Source organism: Magallana gigas, chromosome 7 (genome assembly GCF_963853765.1).
Source record: "Magallana gigas chromosome 7, xbMagGiga1.1, whole genome shotgun sequence".
Lineage (NCBI taxonomy): Eukaryota > Metazoa > Mollusca > Bivalvia > Ostreida > Ostreidae > Magallana > Magallana gigas.
The window spans coordinates 32463316-32483464 of record NC_088859.1 but is presented as its reverse complement, the minus strand read 5'-3'; the positions used below and the strand labels follow the sequence as shown (position 1 = coordinate 32483464).

Here is a 20149-nt window from a genome sequence, read left to right as displayed (position 1 = left end):
ACCTTCATTGGTGATAAGTGATGTGAACCTGCAATATCATGTCTGCTTTTGCCAAGCTCTCCTTCGGCGCCTTCATTACTGTTCAAATATTTTTTATTTGTGTATGGCTATTCTACTATAGAAAAAACACCTACAATTTTCAACAATCATTCAGTAAGTATAATGCTGAATGCGTTCGAATCATTCTATATTATCTTTCTCTATATCCGTCCTCGTCACAAAATTTGCTTCATAATTACATCAATTTGTATAACACACACACCTATACATATATATATATATATATATATATATATATATATATATATATATATATATATATATATATATATATATATATATATATATACTTTTCGGGTAATCTAAATCAAAAAAAAAAAGACACTTTTTAAAAAATTGAGGAATTGTAAAATTAGTTAATCTTACAGCTTATGAATATCCGTACATAATAAAACTTTATATAAACAGTGCTTTTTTGAGAGGGCAACAACTGAAATAGAAACTCCCAGGAAAACCATTGTCAACCAATACAAAAATTGTGATTCCATAATTTTTATATGATAATAAAACTTAATTTTTATAGAAGTGTCTGAATTGCTGCTAGTTTTGTAGGTCACTTGAGTCACTTAGGTGACATACCTATTGCAATTGCTTTTTGCCGACCTCTTCCGTTGTCGTGCCTTATGTTTTAACAATATTAATCAAACAATTTAAATTTCTTAAACATCAAATTTTATTCAAATTTGTTATGATGCCATCTTGGGGTAAGGGGGACATAAATTATACATTTCATTCCTATTGTTTCATAGCGTTCCTAGTGTCTTTTTTTCAAATTAACAATTTTAATTGTCAATTAGTCCATGACTAATAAGTCATGAACTCAATGACAGTTAAAAATTGTTAATTAGTAAAAGACACTAGGGACAGGCGAAAAATTGTTAATATTTAATCTCTAATAAATAAAATCTTATTCTACTTCCACACATCTTAAAGAAAAACTGAATTCATAGTTATGTAGACAAGGAAACCCTAAGATAAAAATTGTACAATGAATGTTTTTACCTTAAGGATATGTGAACCTGACATAACACTAATTGAATGATTGAAAATTGTTTGAACAGACTCTAATGGGTTCGCCTTTGTCAAAAAAAAGACAATTTAAGCGTATTTAGATGAGTTTATTTTCATGGCAACGACCTTTAAACTAACCAATGTTCAAAAAATTAGAACGAGAAAAAAATTATAATCATATAAACATATGGTCTAACACATTTTTCTTCATTTTTCGGATCAAAAGCATGATCGCCCGAAACTGGTACCGGACGACACTAAGCAGTCACTATGATCTCTAGGAACACCGATATCTTTTAAAGTTTGAATATTCATAAATCGGTGAATCGTAGCTCGATCATCAAACGTCAAGCCAGTTTGATTTTTACGATCGGTCGATTGTGTAAATAATTTCCATATTGCTGAATATCAATTTGTAACCATGTGAGCATTCCTTTATTTTTTTTACGAAAAAAGTCTGAAGCATGATGTTGTCCGCCTGGCCACCGCTTATCGACCAATACACACTAGATGTTTAATATAATCCGTATATGGTCGGTCGTCATTAGTCGATTCGTCAAAATCGCCCCATAGACCAGTCGACCCTCGGTCGATTTTCGGTCGTCAATCGGTGTCTATCGGCCAACATTTAACAAAATGTCTAATGCTTAAATGTCGACCGACCGACGACAAACATAACAAACAATTTGCCGATTATCGGACAATGATCGAGAGTTGATTGACGAACAATTCAACGACTGCCTCAACTATGAAATCGGCCATCGACGCCGTAAAAATCGTAACTTGGCCAGCCTAACAATTTGGTCGAAAAAGAGGTCGATATCGGCCTAATCAACACCTGATAAACTACCAACTGTTGTCCGAATAATCCCATCTTAAAGCTGACATGAATTCATAAATACGCATTATTTCCCTTTTATCTCCGACTATCGCCATATTAGTTGTTGATTTCTATAGTTCTGCTCATTGCTACACACCCCCTACATAAGGCCGAGAGCACTCGTCATGCTTCACCGCATTCAGGAATTTCATACACCCGAATACGTTACCTTGGACAAAAAGACTTGTAAAAACGCGTTTTGGACAAAATTAATATGACAACCACTTCACTGGCAAGATATATCCAATAAATGACGAACCAACGATAATTGTAGACCGTTTTCCTGTGTATGTTATAACATCGCACATGCACAAACCACACACTGTGGCAGATCGGGCAATGTTAGCTATCGCATGGATTTTATAAACGGGGAGTTTTTGTAGGAACGGATGGAAATGTTGTTACTTTCTTGGATTTACTATCATTCAGCTACTGTTTTGGATGTAGTGTCGCCGGGGTTTTCAAGAAATTGCAGACGGTATGCACTCTGTATGAACGACACACGTGTTCGATATGCATGCGAAGTAAGGCAGCACTGTCTGTGCTAAATAATACGGATACGTTGGACATCCTTTCAAAGAATAAACATATTTTGTATTTCATTGATTGATGTTTTCTTTATTCTTTATTACTACAATTTACTACAATGTGTAGTTCATGCATTTAGAAGTCCGTGCAACGTGAATGCCTCGTTTGGAAAGCAACCGACCGTAACTTAACTTTCTCAACCGGTATATGTACCCCAGTGGCAGTAGAGGAACGATCAAAACTAATATGGCGACCAAATGCTTTTATGAATTCATGTCAGCTTTAAGGCTGACATGAATTCCAAGATACGCAATATTCCATTTTATCACTGACTGCCGCCATATTAATTGTAGATTTCTATCGTTATACTCCCTTCATGAGTCTGAGAGCACAATTCATCCTTCATCGCATTCAGATATTTTATTCACCCGAACATATAAAAACTGATAAAATTTGGTTTCGTTGTTACCTCTTTGTATTTAGCATCACTAATCTACGATGTTGGATTTAGTTCGGCCGGGGTCTACAATATAGAGTAGATGTTATGCACTCTATATGAACAACACACGTGTTCGATTTACAAGCAAAGTAAGGCAGCTCGACAGGTATATGTGTAAGACAACACGAATATCCTTGGAATATACCATATTTAGCCATTTTTTACTATTGTAGTTTCCTATATATTTTTTAAACATATTACTCTTTTGTTTACATCATGCATTCAGCTATTTAGAAGTACGTGCCATCTGAATGCTTCGATCGAAAAGCAACCGACCGTTACTTTCGCGACCAGTATACATGTATGTACATCAGTGGCAGTTAAGGAGCGATCAAAACTAATATAGCGACCAAATACTGTTATGAATTTTTGTCAGCTTTATTTATATATTTTTCATTTATCAATACAAAGACAGCAATGTTTATCCAAAGTCTTCAAAGGCGGAAAAGAGGCACAAGACGTCCACTTATATAAAACATGATGTAAAGACGGACGACAGAAATAAAAACTTCACCCATTCAGAGTCGGTAGAGACGGAAGTTGGAAATAAGACGTATACTCTGCCAACTTCATACTTCAGTAACTTAGCTTATTCATTAAAGTCTTAAACACAACTTCAACCAATGACATATTCAGTCAATATTCTATAATGATACCAGAAAAAGATTATTCTTGAAATAGATACACATTAGATCCTTTGTAATAGATATTTTGTGTGTCCAACGACATAAAGCTGGTATATTGCAATGAATCTTGCGAAAACTATATCAAATATATCACATACACGTACATATTATTAACTGGAGAGCAGGAACTTTTTAACGAACATATTTCTATTTGTTCTGTTGCAGAGGATAAAACAATAACAACCACAAATAAAGAAGAAGATTCACTTACGAAAAAATGTCCACTTATTCCTTCCGGGTTAGGTATGACTATTACCTTGTATATATCGGCTCTGAAATGAATACGTCATAGTTGAGAAATAAAATTGTATTCTAAGCAGCAAATTTACCATTCGAGAATATTATAATACGCTTAGAACTGGGATGTAAAATTAAATAACACATAAAAGACAGTCGAAATCACGCATTAAGTTGCATTTAAGTTTGTTGCAATATTAGGCTTACAAAATGAAGTTTTGTTTTCAGTTAAACAATATGTTTAAGTAGCTTTTATGAATGCAAAAGTTTCCTCCTATTTTGACTAATTATACGAAATAGTTGGGAAACTGAATGTCGATAAGACACCACAGACCATGGAGGCCGTTGAAAAGAAATATGAAACGATGAGGGACGGCCAATATAAGCCAAAAAACTGTACAGCTCGACAGAAAGTAGCCATACTCATTCCATTTCGTGACAGAGAAATTCATTTAGGCATTTTTTTGAACCACATGCATGCCTTTCTCATGAAGCAACATCTCGAATATGGAATCTATGTCGTGGAACAGGTAACCATATTTAGCAATTTTATCTTATTCCTTAGATTGTTGGTAGTCAGATAATATTAACTTTTTTAGGATCATTTTATTTTTCTAACTACCAATAATATATTAGTTAATATATTTTAAGGTAAAAAAAATATGTGAAACTTTACAAAAAAATCTATTAAGGCAAGTCTTCCTTTATTGACAAATTGTGGATGATTTTTCCGCTTTTGATTACTTTAATGAAAAGCAAAATAATTTTAAAATACGCCTTCATCTTGAACTTTATTATTGCACAAACTCTAACGGTATATTGAGCTCAGCTATAGGCATCTATGAACAATACTATTTTAAATCAAGCATTTTTTTTATTTTTGTCGTTTTTATAACGACCAGTCAAATTTTAAAGGGACTTGGACACGATTTGACTTAACATTTTCAAATATTATTTTTCCATTTTCAATGTTTATAATGATACATATCTAAGTTTATAATGTTGTATCAAAATTTGAAAGTCAAATATAAAGTTAAAGCTAAGAAACAGGGTTCGTAAATCTTTGTTTTGTAAACAAAGCTCGAATATTTTCATTTTTACATATTTGTTGTATTGGTGTAAGTTTCAATCAAATGTAACTTTTTTTTGTTGATAATAGTATTTATGAAGATATTGACTTATTTTAAATTGTTTTTTCCATGTCATTTTGTCTAAGAAATGGAAATTCTCCAGATTTCATTTTTTGTAAACAACTACATGTATAAGACTCGAGCTTTGTTTACTTAACAATCAATTCTTACCTCTGTATCTCGCTTGTAACTTGACTTAAAAAATCAATATTTTGGTCAATCATTTTAAATGCACCAGCTCACCATTTTATACATAAAAAAAACAAATAAAATTTTTGATTTCAAATTGTGTCCAAGTCCCTTTAATCTTTGCTTAAAATTCCCTTGAGTTAACATTTAGGCATTTTAACTTGAAATGAATGACAAAGGTTACTTAAAAAGGTAGTTAAATGTAACTTTAGGAGTGTTCTTTCCTGACCCATAAATGCCACCACTCCAAATATCCACCCTTTTTCTTTGCAATTTCAATTTTAATTAAGATATATAGATAAATGATAAATATTATAGATGATAGACATATTGTTAAATAAGATTCTTTATCACATAAATTTAAGGTTTATAATATATGTAAGTGAATGACCTCGTAACTGAGTGGTGATTTTGCAACATTGAAAAAAAGAAGTTCAAAGAGTGACGCCATTATTATCCTTTTATTACACACTTTTACATTATAACACGAAGAACTAAATCTCTGAAAGAATATTCACTTTTATATAACATGCCAATTGGTAATAACGACACTTTAAGTAATGGCAACATGCCATTTCCTTGTTTGGAGAGAGTGATATTCTACGGTACAAAAGAAATAAGATAACTATTAGCACATGAGATGATCGATACTTACGATAATTAACTACATAATCCTCTTGGACTAATGGATATGTGACTACCCTCTACATAATGTACCTGCCTTCCATTTAATCTGGTTTATAACTTACATACCAGAACTATTTGAAGTTGTATTTTTATGACTTAAATTTGTATTACACGTACATCCCGACAACGCCACCTTGCATTTTTGACAAAATGAGAAGTACGAACAGGTAATGAAGCACACGCCAAAACCATTTTAAAAGGTTACTGAAATATCAACGCGGTTTAGGGGTAAAAACCAAATGTATATCTTGCTACACAAAGGTGTGTGGGTCAGCTGTATGCCTGTTAAGTCATTAGTTAATGTGTAAGTAAGGCCAAAGTGAATTTACAGTTAAACTTCATTATCTCGATCGTAATTGGACTGTTTAGAAACTTTGAGATTTCCGAGTATTTAAGATATCATATCGAGGTAAAATACTTTTAAAATAAGTCGTTTGGACTTAATCACTTCAACACATCCATTGTATTCGAGATATTAGTGTTTGAGATATCGAAGTTCAAGAATATATACATTTTGGTGAATACCGAACTAATTATTCAGACTACCATCTCCAATTCATCCTACATACTCTCCTACGGCCAATCCAGATGATTGTCGCAGGAAATTTTTTATATACCCCTCCCCCAATTTTGTCTTAAGCGTTTCTACAAAACTTTTTAAATTAGTAATTTAATATGAAGCTACTATCGTGGTGTAATGTATCCTAAATAAAATGCTGCTTACTCTAACAGGCTTATTTAATCAAACTTTGTTGCAGTCCCTGTCTTAAACCAAATGTAGATCAAAATGACCAGGTACACTTATGAAGTTTATTAATATATAATATATGAAAGATGAATTTAAAATGTTCACTTACGTCAAGGCGCTATATTTCTTCTATAACGTAATGATGAGAAGTTTCGCCTAATGAAAGACCACCAAGTTTTAACCATTCAATTGCAAGTCCTCCGAAACCCAATCATATGAATCGGTAATATACGATGCTTTGACAACACTTCATCTCTATGATATTTATATGTTGTTGGCCCATGAGGTCTCACTATTTGATCACAGGGTAGTAAGAAAATGTACACATTTTTATTTTCAGACTAAAGGTCTGGAATTTAATCGAGGGTTTTTGTTCAATGTTGGATATAAAGAAGCACTCAAGGACTCTGACTACGATTGTTTTGTGCTTCACGATGTGGATCTCCTCCCGGAAAACGATCACAACATTTACACCTGTCCTGTTGACCAACCAAAACATTTAGCTGTTGCCTCTGAGAAATGGCAATACAAGTAATACATGTACAGATTTTTCACAATGATTTACATTTATACCTTTTGCAGTTCTATTTGTTTTACCATGAAATAAAAAATAAAGCAGATATATATATTTAATGTTTTTACAATACTCTACTTCAGGGTACCATACACGTCCTATTTTGGTGGTGTTTCGGCCTTGACACGAGAACAATATGAAGCTGTCAATGGGTTTTCAAATGAATTCTTTGGTTGGGGTGGTGAGGATGATGATTTTCATAACAGGTTTATGTTCTTACTTCCCACTACAAAATGGTCTTCTGCATAAGAGGAAATCAACACATGTACAAATGTCAAAATATCTCTAAAGCTGATATAACATCATTTCATATGGATAAAGAAAGTCTTTCTTACGCCTAATTCTTTTGAATCACTCAAATGACTCGATGCTGTTTATTTTTGCATATCGTCTGTGAATATTTTTAATGTCTGATATCAACCACTGGGTACATATTGCGATGTTTTGATCGATAGTGGAACAAGACCATAAAAAATTTAAAATTCCTTGATTTCTAACCCCTGTAAAACTTAATGTACTTTAAAAAATCTTTATCTCTACTGTTGGGCATTTTTATAGATGAGGCATCCAGCATCCTAAAAAAGTACAGAGCATTTGGTTATCACTTTAAGAAAAAGATTGCAACATTATTGTAAGAACTATGAATAGATCTTTCTTCGTTATCTTAATGCTATACTTTTGTTAACTGATATAAATTCATTTGTAATGTTACATGTATAAAGTCTTTTTGGGTAACGGTTAATAAGCATTTTGTAAAGGAAATGTGTAAGTTTTGGGCTTAGCATCAGGGGTTCGGTTTTACCTTGGTGATGTATTGATTAGTATTAAGTCAAACGAAGAATACGGTTATGATAAAAAAAAATCGCAATGCTTCGTAACAAGGGGTATGATTCTTGGAATATGGCCAAATTATTCTTATTAGGATAGTTCATCAATTCTTTTAAAGTAATTTCTACTACGTTGCATACAGCAAGTAAACGTCGTATTTTGACCGTCTGCAAATCGGACGGAAGACCTCATCGATGTTCGCATCAAGATTGTTTCTCGTTATTATTCTTATTATCTACATGTCCACATTTTTTCAAAACATATTTAGCACATAAAACAGATATCCTCTAAAATTGTCGAAGGCTACTTATAGATAACAGAGGACACGTACTGCTTATACAATCACATTCACGACAAATACGGGATACAGGTAGAGTTCTCATTAGCTTGTTTGATTGCTCAAAAGGGTATTCGATTTGGTCAGCAAGGAAATGTGGTTACTCAAGTGAAGATTATTTTTACATTCAACCCATTCATGCTGCATTGAGAACACCTCAGGAACACTCTCTTATTGATAAATACTTTATTCATAGCCTTTTTCAAAGAATGCTCACCCGAGCAGCACTGAATTCACGAGAATCAGTTCTACACAGAAAAACTTAGAAAATATTTCAGAAATGTAATTCAAAGGACATTATTTAAAAACACACACACAAGTGCATAGTATTATAGTATAAATTTAAAAATAGGAATTATTCCTGTACAATCATTTATGACATTTTGGTTTCTCAAATTCTTAATTGTAAAATATACATTACGTCTAGTATTTTTGTGCTGTGATTGCCTTATTAGTCCAAACTATCGCAATAAAATTGGATATAACAGGAAAAAACAGTTTCCCAACAGTAATAGCTTTAAAATGCAAATATTTGAAAATTATAACTCACTTTTAAGATGTCATAAACATAGAGCTAAGTAATCACATTTATGCCCTACGTTTATACCTAATGTAATATTTGGCTGAATAAATTTTATCCCCTTGTGTGCAACCCTATGGTGTTCCGATGGGGCCACTTCGACCTTCGCAATTTCGCCTTTAGGTCGAGGTGCGAGAATGCGAAGTTGCTAAGGCGAAAGTGCGAGAGTGCGACGGCGAAGGAGCGGAAATGCAAAGATGCGACGGCGAAGCGCGAAGATGCGATGGCGAAAGTGCGATGGCGAAGGATCGATACTACTATCACTCCTTCGCCTTCGCAACTTCGCACTCTCGCTTTGGGATCTTCGCACTTTCGCCTTTTTGATAGCAATCAGAAAGCCTCGGTCGATTACATTGAATTTGATGCAGGCACCGTACTCGCCAAGGTTTTCCGATTAATCCATGATATTATTGGTACGCATGCGCTAGGCCATTGTGCTTACTATGAATGTTTATAAATATTTTAATGTGCATATGTGACATATATGTTTACCAGTGCTGGCTATGCTTAATCATTAAATACTCCACATAAAATGTAATGTCCGCCATAATGTATACATATGCACTTCCAGACTTCTGTCTCTTACCAGCTGTCTGTTTACCGCGGATCAAAAACAGTAACATTCTAATTTCAATATGCGACACTCCCTGCTCATGTATGGATCTAGAGTGGGAGAGGGGGTCCGCCCCCCCCCCCCCCCGGAAAATTCAATATTAATAACTTCACACATGCAGTAAAGGGGGAGCTCGAGGGTCCGCATCCCATCCCTCCGCAAAATTTAATTTTATTAATTATATATAATAAAATCTCCAAAATATGTCTCGGACCCCCCCCCCCCTTTAAAAATTTATGGATCTGCGCAGGCTGTTGAAAATAAATTCTAAAAAGTTCATCGTTTGCCTCAGTTGTCTTTTTATACAGCTAAAATTGTCTTTAAACGATAGAGAGCTCCACAATTATAAAAAGGCGAAGGCGAAAGCGCGAAGTTGCGATGGCGAAGGAGCGATACTACTATCGCTCCTACGCCATCGCAATTTCACACTTTCGCCTTCGCATCTTCGCGCTTCGCCGTCGTATCTTCGCACTTTCGCTCCATCGCCGTCGCATCTTTGCACTTTCGCCTTCGCAACTTCGCACTCTCTTACCTCGACATAAAGGCGAAATTGCGAAGGTCGAAGTAGCCCCATCGGAACACCATACAATCCAGCAAGCTAACGAAAATTATATCAGTATTCTGTAATTCGCTGTAACATACTTGATGTTACTACATTGCATGTGTTTTGTACAAACATTTCGTAAACGGATCATCATTTCAAAGTTGGTGTTTATTCCCAAATATCCATATCAAAACATATCTAATTTGATCATTCATGATCTAGTATGATAATACATTAATGAATGTATTCGTACTTCTTACAGAGTAGCATGGGCTAAAATGTCCGTTTATCGATCAATAAGCGGTGTCGGACGATATTCTGCTCTTGAACACAAACCTGGTGCTGCAAATCCGAAAAGGTATGACTGTATAATATATTTTTCCATAATTGTATAACTTATACTTTTTTGACACAACGTCACAAAATTACAATTTAAATTGTTTGATTAATTGCGTGTATCAATCGATTTTGTTGATTATCATCATAGCTCATTGTCAGGTTTGTGAGCCACAAATCACGAGTTCGAATCCAAACAAGGCTTTTGTTCAAATTTACTGAATTAATTTTTGAAAATCGTAATTTTTTTATCCAAAGTTGCATACATTTTCGCTTATTTGACTTATATAATTCTCATGCATCATGATATCTTTCATAATAAGTAATATTCTGCTACTAGAGAAACTATTTTAAAGTGTAGTGAGTCTCCTTAAAGCTGAACACCACTCATAAATCGGCACCGTCGCACACGTGAATAAACCCTTCATAACAGCCAATTGCACACCTGGAACTCTTTCTTAACGTGTAGTATTCCTTTCGTTGTCATAGCTTTTGTGCAATGATGTCTTGATTTACTTGCATTTTCTGTTCGTAAAAAATGCATTAACATGTGTATTTGATATTAGTACTCCCCTGGTTTGAAAAACCTGCGTAAATATTTGATTGTTTCATTGCTACTGAGAAACAGTTACACGAAAGATGTGCTTTCACACAGGTGAGACCTCTTCAGCGAAATGCTTTAAACTGTTAAGAAGTTTGCGGCGTTTAGTGTAAAAAAGCGACGATGAAAGAGACATGTGGTGGACAATGCCATAAACAAGTAATATAAGTTACTAATAGTAACTGTAATTTCATATTTCAGGAATGAAATCATAAGTAAAGGAAAAGAACGAATGTGGAAAGACGGACTGAATTCCCTGAAATATGAAATACTACAAAAGACTTACAAAAAACTTTACATTCATATCATTGTGAAAATCGTTTAAAACGATTTCAAAAGATATTGTGTATGTGAAAACGAAAAGAACCAATCTTATCCCTGACAACCAATGGAAGATTTTCAATACCAACATACAAATAAACAAAAATAAGCTGAATTTGGATCATTAGTAAAAATGGTCAGAAAAGGTTTTTCAACATCATTCCAACATCATGTCGAATAACACCAACTACAATATCAAGTCAACTACCTACAGAAGAATAGTTTGTATAAAGAAAAAAATAAAATTTATACAATTAATTAGAAAGAAATAAAATAAGAAAGTAATATTTTAATATAATATAGTATATAACTGAAATAGGATCTTTTGATGAATATGAGACTAAATAAAGAACACTCAGGATTTTTGTTTAAGAGAAGAAGAATGCCTAGCAAATAACCATTGACACAAAATTCCTTTGAAATAAACCAATGGCAATGATATAACCGATATCCAAGCGTCTGGTTGAACAAGACTATTGCAATGCACGACCGCTGGTGAGAAAACCGGATAGAACTTTCCAGAACGATCGAACCAAGGACGCAGGTTGACAGAACAAGTTCGTCATGCATCACACGCTGATAACTTGGATCGAGTGAAGAGCTAGTTAACCACTGGACAGATACTTTATAATTGACAACTTTAATTTAAAAGATGCAAATACATATGCACTAGCGGTTTTTTTTATTTCATACGTTTTTAACACGACGGATAAGCATCAAACCTTAAACATCAGTTTATTAACAAGGAAATTATTTTGTGTTCTACGTCTATATATTGATAGATGATGTATCGCGGAAGTTGAATGGGGAAGGGCAATTATTTTTCCCTTCAAAATAGTCTTTTATCTGAAATTCCTATTTGGAACAATGACAAAAATTATTGTGAAATTTGAGCTTAAAGAGGTTAGCTCCTCAGGATTTAGATTGCATTTTAGATCACCTCTAGTCTGAAAATTCTGCATCCCATATTAATTCTAGTAGCATATTTATATTTTACAATGCCAAATAAACTTTATTGAATGAAATTGTTTAAATAAAATTACATTTTTTTACAAGGTTCAGTAAGGGACTATACTTTGTGGCGAAAGGTTTTCAAGAAGAAAATGAACAATTTTCATAACTTAACAGTTTAGGGTACTGTTACTTTAGATTTATAATATACAGCGCAGAACAAACTTCTAAATAGTTTTTGTATTACAATATATTCATGATGTTCTAAAAACATATTTGAGCAATAATTTGATATTTTTATCGACATAATTTGGCATATTTAACTTATGTTTCATAGAAGTTAAGAAGAAATAACTCCAATAATGGCCTAAAATTACCAGCTTATTTCATGCTATATGTCAATTTTTTTAGATATGGCCCCTACTTTTTTTACTTTTATATAAGACATTAAATGTATGTCTACATGTATGCAAAGTTTTGGAAAGATGACTTCATTGAATTTTTTTAATTTACGTTATAATTTGATTACTCCGAAATGGTGTAATAATCTTAACACCTGTTGTTGTGTTCATTATGTACTGGCATTTGAGGCCATTACTAAAGCAAGAATTTTTAAACTTCGACTTAGATATTACTTTTATAGTCATTACATGTGTTCAATATCATACTGTATCAAAATCATAATTTAATAGTAGTTCAAACTATAAAAATATGTTTGATTTCTTCAAATAATCAATTTACATGCCAAATTTTAGCAAAAATTTCAGGAAAATTATCATTTTTGTTTGGGGCCCTATATTTCCAAAAAATGGCATGTTAAATGTGTCACAAATAAAACATATAAACATTTTAAGGTCCCCATCTTTATATCCAATTGCAAATGGTGTTTGCATGATTGACATTACTAGTAATCAGGTGCAAACCTCTTTAAGAACAATATTTAGCAATACGACGCACTAAAAGTACGGACTCACTGGTGTGAAATTAAATTACAAAGTTTGCTATTTTTTCATTCAGCTGCAACACGTTACCTACATGTATATATCATCCACTTCAGTTAATTTTTGTCACCCTTGTTGGCTCCTCTAATTATCCACAATATATACAAAAATGAACCAAATATATGGTTTTACATATTAAGCATTGTATCATTTAAGTTATAACTCAACGAATGACACTCAAATGGTTGCCTATTGAAAATGCCTTACTAAAGCATTGTAAACATGAAAAGTTGGAAAATAATTTTTGACTAAAATCTAAAATCTACGGCATCAATCGTTTATTAATGAAACGGCTCATCAAACATACAACTTAATGACCCAGGAATGTATTCATTGGAAAGAAGGGAGTGGAACCAGAAGAACAGTTTTGACCTGTTTCGGTTTTATTTTCACTATTTGGGCAACGTTCTATTGATCTGCTATTGGCAATCATTTTTTTTTGTTTCCAATATTTTCACCCGCTAAGTATTTCTTTATTTACATCTAAAGTAATAAACTCGTTTACGTCCGTACACTGGGAGGGGGAAGTTCCTGGGCTCTTCCAGTTCATTGCTTATAATTTAATGTATTTTCTATTACATGTAATTGTTCAATAAAGAAGTCATCTGACCTTTACAATGACATCAAATTCAAACGTAACGTCAGGCAGATTGATACGTTTTTTGACGTTAGTATTACTATGACGTAGGCATAATTCTTTATACGATATCAAATATTTTTTCTCACTAATCAGAGAGCGCGTCACATCCATAATTGAATCATAAATTTATCATATACCCTACCATTATAAAGTAAATATAATAAAATTGACGTTAACTTAGTAGATCGGAAGTCGAACTTTAGGCCAAGATCCAGTAAATGAAAGGATCTAACAGATCAGAAAAATCGAGATATAAATTTTTACAATGATGCTTCATAAGAATAGTTTAGGTTTATTAGTTGTACCAGGGCTTAATTTTTAGATAAACACGGTGAAAACTGTCATTTTTAATGAAATATGAAGGAAACCAGCTCAGTTTTTTGACAAATAAAATATATTCATGATGTCTACAGTCGCTATAAAAAAAGGAATAAAAACTATTCTTGATCTTTCAATTATATCAAGTTGAAAATAAGTCTTGGAATTACTTTTTATTGGCTTTCCAAGGAATGTAAAGAAAACCTTTCTCTGTAAAATTTTCTTATTGTCATAAAGGACGAGAAAAAGAAATATAAAATCAATTATTGCAAGTCAAAATTTTGACCTTTGTTGCATTTTGATCTATTTGTTTACTAATTCATTTAAAATAAGTAGAAACGAATCATGATATAGATAGTGGCATATTTTCATAAATTTTATGCATAAATTGCCCTCTTTCTATGTAGCTAGTCACGTACAAAATGTACATATTATCCTGAAATTTACTTTCATTGAAACGACAGTTCGATATAACGAACTTTGACCTTTTGTACTGTTGTTAAAAAACAGCAGGCATGTTCACGAAACTTTCCTTAGATATGACCTAAGTGTGTTCCTAAGATATGACTTAGGAAAAAAGTTAGGAACATCCTAAGATCAACTTTAGACACGTCTTAAGATGTAGCTCGACGGTAACTTAGGAACATCTTAAGTAAGGATATCCTAACCGTCTACCACCATTCTTATTTTTCACATTTATCCATACATATCGAATTTAATAACTTTTGTAGGGATAAATCATTAAAGATTTTGCCAGAGAAAAGTGCACGTGTCGGTAGTTAACACAATATGACTAAAACCAGTAAAGAGCTAGAGCCACGAAGCATAAAAAATTGTCCTATCATTAAAAATTACCATATTTTGGTAAAATATAGGGTAGAATCTTAGCTTGTCATAGCTGTTTTTCTTTTTTCGATATCGATCATACTTTTTTATAAACGGAGTTTACAATATGGCATTGTTTTGATGAAAAATGTAGAACAGACGTCATTTTTGTTAAGTAACGTTATGAAATGATAAAACTACGTATGACTTGAATCTAATTAAAAAAAAACAAAACAAAAAACAATAAAATTATCATGTAGACATTATAATTAATTTATGAAAATAAATTTGTTGATGAAAATAGCATGAAAAGCTTATTTACAATATAGTTTAAAACATATTACAGGGAACAGAGCTGAAGGTCAATATAACGGCGGTACATTTAAATATGTCGGTGTCTTAAAAGTTCTTTTTTCTGCAATTTGAAACTGCATGAAGTAATGCTGATGATGCGCAATGTATAACTGAGTATTAATAATTGAATTCTACCAATGTAATCACAAATTATTAAAAATAAATATACAAATATGACAGAGATACGGTAATTGAATTTAATAGAGATATATGTAATCTCGAATTTTGATGCATTACTGTCACAGTCTGTGTGCATTATTCTACATGATTATTTTACTTGTTTCAAGGCTTCGATATTTTCAATCAATCCTGGCGCTTTACAGCAGTTAGATGCCAGGGTTCAGTTCTTTGAAATTTTTTATTTTCCCAGTTTCCCGTTGGCTCACCGTGCGTTCATGTGCGCTCACCGTGCGTTCACTTGCGCTCTCCGCTCCGCTCCGTTCCCGCTCATCGTTCACAAATCGCCCACCGTGCCTTCACAAAGATTTCGCCTTGCGCTCACTGCGTTTGTTCAGTGTTCACTTATTGTTTAGTCAGATAATATATAGGCTTAAAACAATACAAACATGTAGTTTATTGTTATTATTTCCCGATTACCAACGAAACACAATGTAACAATACCGCCCGGGGCACTCCGAATAATAATCATCTTGCGTTCATATAGAGTACATATATCGTTCACTTTGCGCTTGCGTTTGCGCTCTGCGTTCGCTCTCAGTTCACCGTTCATAGGCGCTATCCAAATTCGGCTCAGCGTGCACTTGCCGTTCGTTTAGAGTGCACTCACTAAGCGCTCACCGTTCACGAACTGTTCAATTGAAAAATAAAACCTTTTAGCGACTGTGTATATGTAATGGATGTACTAGTATGCCGAAAGCAGTTCTGTATGAAATAATATAAAACAGTTTCGAGGCCCGTTATAGGGCCGAGAACATTGATATTTTTCATACAGAAGTGTTTGAGGCATATATAACCATTGAATATCATTGTTGATTCCTGAGAGCCCGATTTTAAAGAATAACAGTGCTGTAACCACTGATAATGGTCTGATATTAAGAAGCTCTCTAATATATCGGACTGTCACAAGTAAATTTTTGACTGCTGGAACAAGGGAATGACATTACAGCAGTGTTTTAATGTTCATTAATTAAATGAAAAAAGAATATCGATTTCTTTAAAAATATTCTTATGGAGTTAATTATTCCTTATAAATGTCATAACGTCTATTCATTTATATTTCATTTTTTCTAGTGATATTCATGTCCTTTGAGAATTGTTACAAGTGATAAGCTATCCGTAAATGTCTTGAGAATTAAGATCATATTTCAGAGAGAGAGAGAGATGGGAGGGAGAGAGAGAGAGAGAGAGATAATGTGGGTTTACTATTTTGAAGCGAAGATAGGTTAAAATGAACATTTTTATTTAAAACATCAAGCAGTAGCACATAAATAATGTCGTAAAATTGTCTTGAAAAGTCGAATTCATAGCAAGCATGTAGAATTTGTGTTATCATATATATAGATTTGTAGTGAACTCGGCCGTAAATCGATTTTTTCAGAGGGTAGGGAAGGGGGGGGTGAATGGAAACAAATATTGTTTTAATTCTCTCTGTACCCATCGTTGTTTTTTTTAAAGAAAGGGCCCGGTTATCTGATTTTTTTTCTATATACCATACAAGAAAAACTTTAATTAGATTTAATACGCATAAAATAATCAAAGATGATTTCAATCGAGAATTTTATAGGCAAAAGTAAGTCACCGATGTACATGTACACACATTTAGGGTGATTTTTTATTTTATTGGACAAATTATTAACAAAGGCATCGCAATTAGGAATAGACTTCTATATAGTGCACATTCTGATAATGTATTCTAAGCTGTGTATACCAAAAGCCGTCTTCATCGAAACGGACACAATCGATCTTTTAAGATAGGAGTGTAAGTGCATGTAACGGTTCACCGGAAATACATTGACCACGCGACGAATCAACACTGATCAACAGGTGGCTGATAAAGAAAAGATGTGCATTGGCAAAATGTTTTTATGCAAGGGATAATGGCTTAATATTCAAATACAGCTGTACTTAGGAATTAAATAATCAAGTTGTTTGACGGAATAAGTTAAGTTTATCATATATGTACATGTTTTCATGTGACGTCGACTGTCTTTCTCCCGCGGTATTCAGGAACAAGTACTTGTGTGAAAAAAATCGCTTGCATCGTTCCTTTCGTTTAATGCATTTCACCGTTTGACAATAAACTCACAACTAGCTACTTATACATACTATCGCTTATTCTACATAAAGGTATAGGAATATATATTTACGTACGTACAATGTTAACTTTGCCAATTAATTTTTTTTTTCTGTTTGTTAGCAATGTTCATGTATCTCATATTCTACTGCAATTGAATAATACCGTTGTACATAAAAACAATGCTTTTTAAAAATGCATACTTTACTGGTAAATTCTATTGGCAAAATACTGAAAGAACTCAAGATTCCATGTACAGATTCAACTGACGTCGCAAACGTCAAACAATGACGTCATTGATGATGCACGATGTAAGCATAAAATTACTAGATAAAACATGTTAAAGTTCAGTTTATATGCATTTCTTCCTCAAATATTTAATAAAATGATGATTTTGTAAATAATCACAAATAATTCTTTATCATTTATTAATTAAATTCTGCTATTTCAATAAAAAGGAAGCAAATAATTACCCTAAAATAGAGTGGTCAGTTTTATTTTCTGTTACTAAAATTTTCAAAATTTGTAAAATACACATTGGCCACACTTGAGTACCTCTACGAAATTTTGCAGGCAGAAGTATTTATGCAATATCTCTCAGTTTTAAAAGTTTCAAAGAGGTACTCAAGTGTGGCCACATTCAAATTTGGGAAATACTGCAGTAAAATCTACAATTTTCAGGTATTTTTAACGATCATAGTATGTTTGATGATGCGCATGTGCTAAACGGTGGGGCCGAAGTGAAAAAATTTCATATGCATAGAAGCAGAATAGTGTGCCCTACATTATAAGTAATTACAATTTGTATTGTTTCAAACTTGAGTTTTGTGAAAATGTTAAGGCACATGTTGATGCTTCGTGGCTCTAGCTCTTTAACCATTTCTGTGCCACAGGGCCTATTTGGGCCTATTTGAATTTCTACGTTAAGTGCCAGAGGGCCTATTTGGGCCTATGGCAATTTGAAAAAATATACATTGAAATAAAAAAAATATTAAATATATTCAGGTTCTGTTTTTCATTATTGATTTTTTAAATTTGTATCAATATACATCGTATGATCTATGTGTTTAGTAAAATACTGCTGATAACGTCACAACGTAAAAAATGAAATCATAATAATAACGTCACTACGTCACACAGCGCCAACTCGTTGTCTGCGTTTTACCATGGCTGGCGTATGGTTTTTGTGAATAGATCCCCAGGACTTTTCCGTCAGAACCTGAAAATAATATATGTCCTAATGCACAACCTTGGCCAAAGGAAATGCCCCCTTCCCCACAAGAGCAAGACCAATCTTACTTTTTCCTACTCTGCCATATAAACCTGGGGCTCGTTTAACATAACCGACTTTTGACTAAAATCTATCTTAAGACCAAATATTTTTCATTAGATCTCACCATAGCTCATAAATTTGTCATATCTTAGGATAATCTTAAATACTGTCAAAATACAGGTCTTAAGTCCAACTTTAACATGGCGAGAGCTAATACTTTAGTCCACCACCGAAGGCCGAGTATATAATTCGAGTGTGCGCGACTTTTTTATTTTCATGCAGCCGTTAGTGCTGATTAAAAATTACGGCGGCGTGGAAGGGCCAGATGAGAAAAAAAATTAATCTTATTCGTTCGGACGAATTAGCTATTTGTTCGGACGAATAAGTTATTTGTTCGGACGAATTAGGATTTGTTCGGACGAATTAGGATTTGTTCGGACGAATTAGGATTCGTTCGGACAAATAAATTATTTGTTCGGACGAATTAAGATTTGTTCGGACAAATAACTTATTTGTTCGGACGAATTAGGATTTGTTCGGACAAATTAGCTATTTGTTCGGACGAATTAGGATTTGTTCGGACGAATTAGGATTTGTTCGGACGAATAAGTTATTAATAGTGGTACATGTATGAGAGAGAGAGAGAGAGAGAGAGAGAGAGAGAGAGAGAGAGAGAGAGAGAGAGAGAGAGAGAAAGAGATGTCATAATCATGGATACATAAATGTGAAAAGTCTAATCAGTTTACATGATCATGCGCGGATCCACAAAAATTTACCGAGGTAGTGGTAGTGGTAGTGGTGGTGGGTCCGATAGATTATTTTGCTGACTTTATATTATAAAGTATAAGTAAAAACTAGTTTGTTTTATAAGTCACTTAAGTAATTGTGCGATTATTACAATTCCACGAAGCATATCAGTTAACTTTGATCGTATACATGTATATGTATAAAGTTAAGGCGAAAGATAATTTCGTATGTCCAGTGTCCAAAGTAAACAGGAGAATGACTACATTTTCAATATAAACATCGACAATCGAAATCCACCTGCGGAATCATATAATTATAACTATTGGAATCATTTCTTCTGGCATTGCGCGAAATAAAACTTATAGTTAACAAAGAAAAAACCTGCGCTGCCTACAGT

General features: G+C 33.3%; 1 protein-coding gene across 1 annotated transcript; it reads left to right on the top strand.

The window, feature by feature from the left end:
* Positions 1-11811, top strand: LOC105341848 (beta-1,4-galactosyltransferase 4-like). The gene is made up of 8 exons (XM_066066746.1): positions 1-153; positions 3390-3557; positions 3830-3907; positions 4202-4431; positions 6996-7186; positions 7313-7435; positions 10394-10489; positions 11270-11811. Exons 1-8 carry the CDS (start codon positions 39-41, stop codon positions 11391-11393), a joined length of 1125 nt encoding a protein of 374 aa, XP_065922818.1. The 5' UTR covers positions 1-38; the 3' UTR covers positions 11394-11811.
* Positions 11812-20149: the final 8338 nt, after the last annotated feature.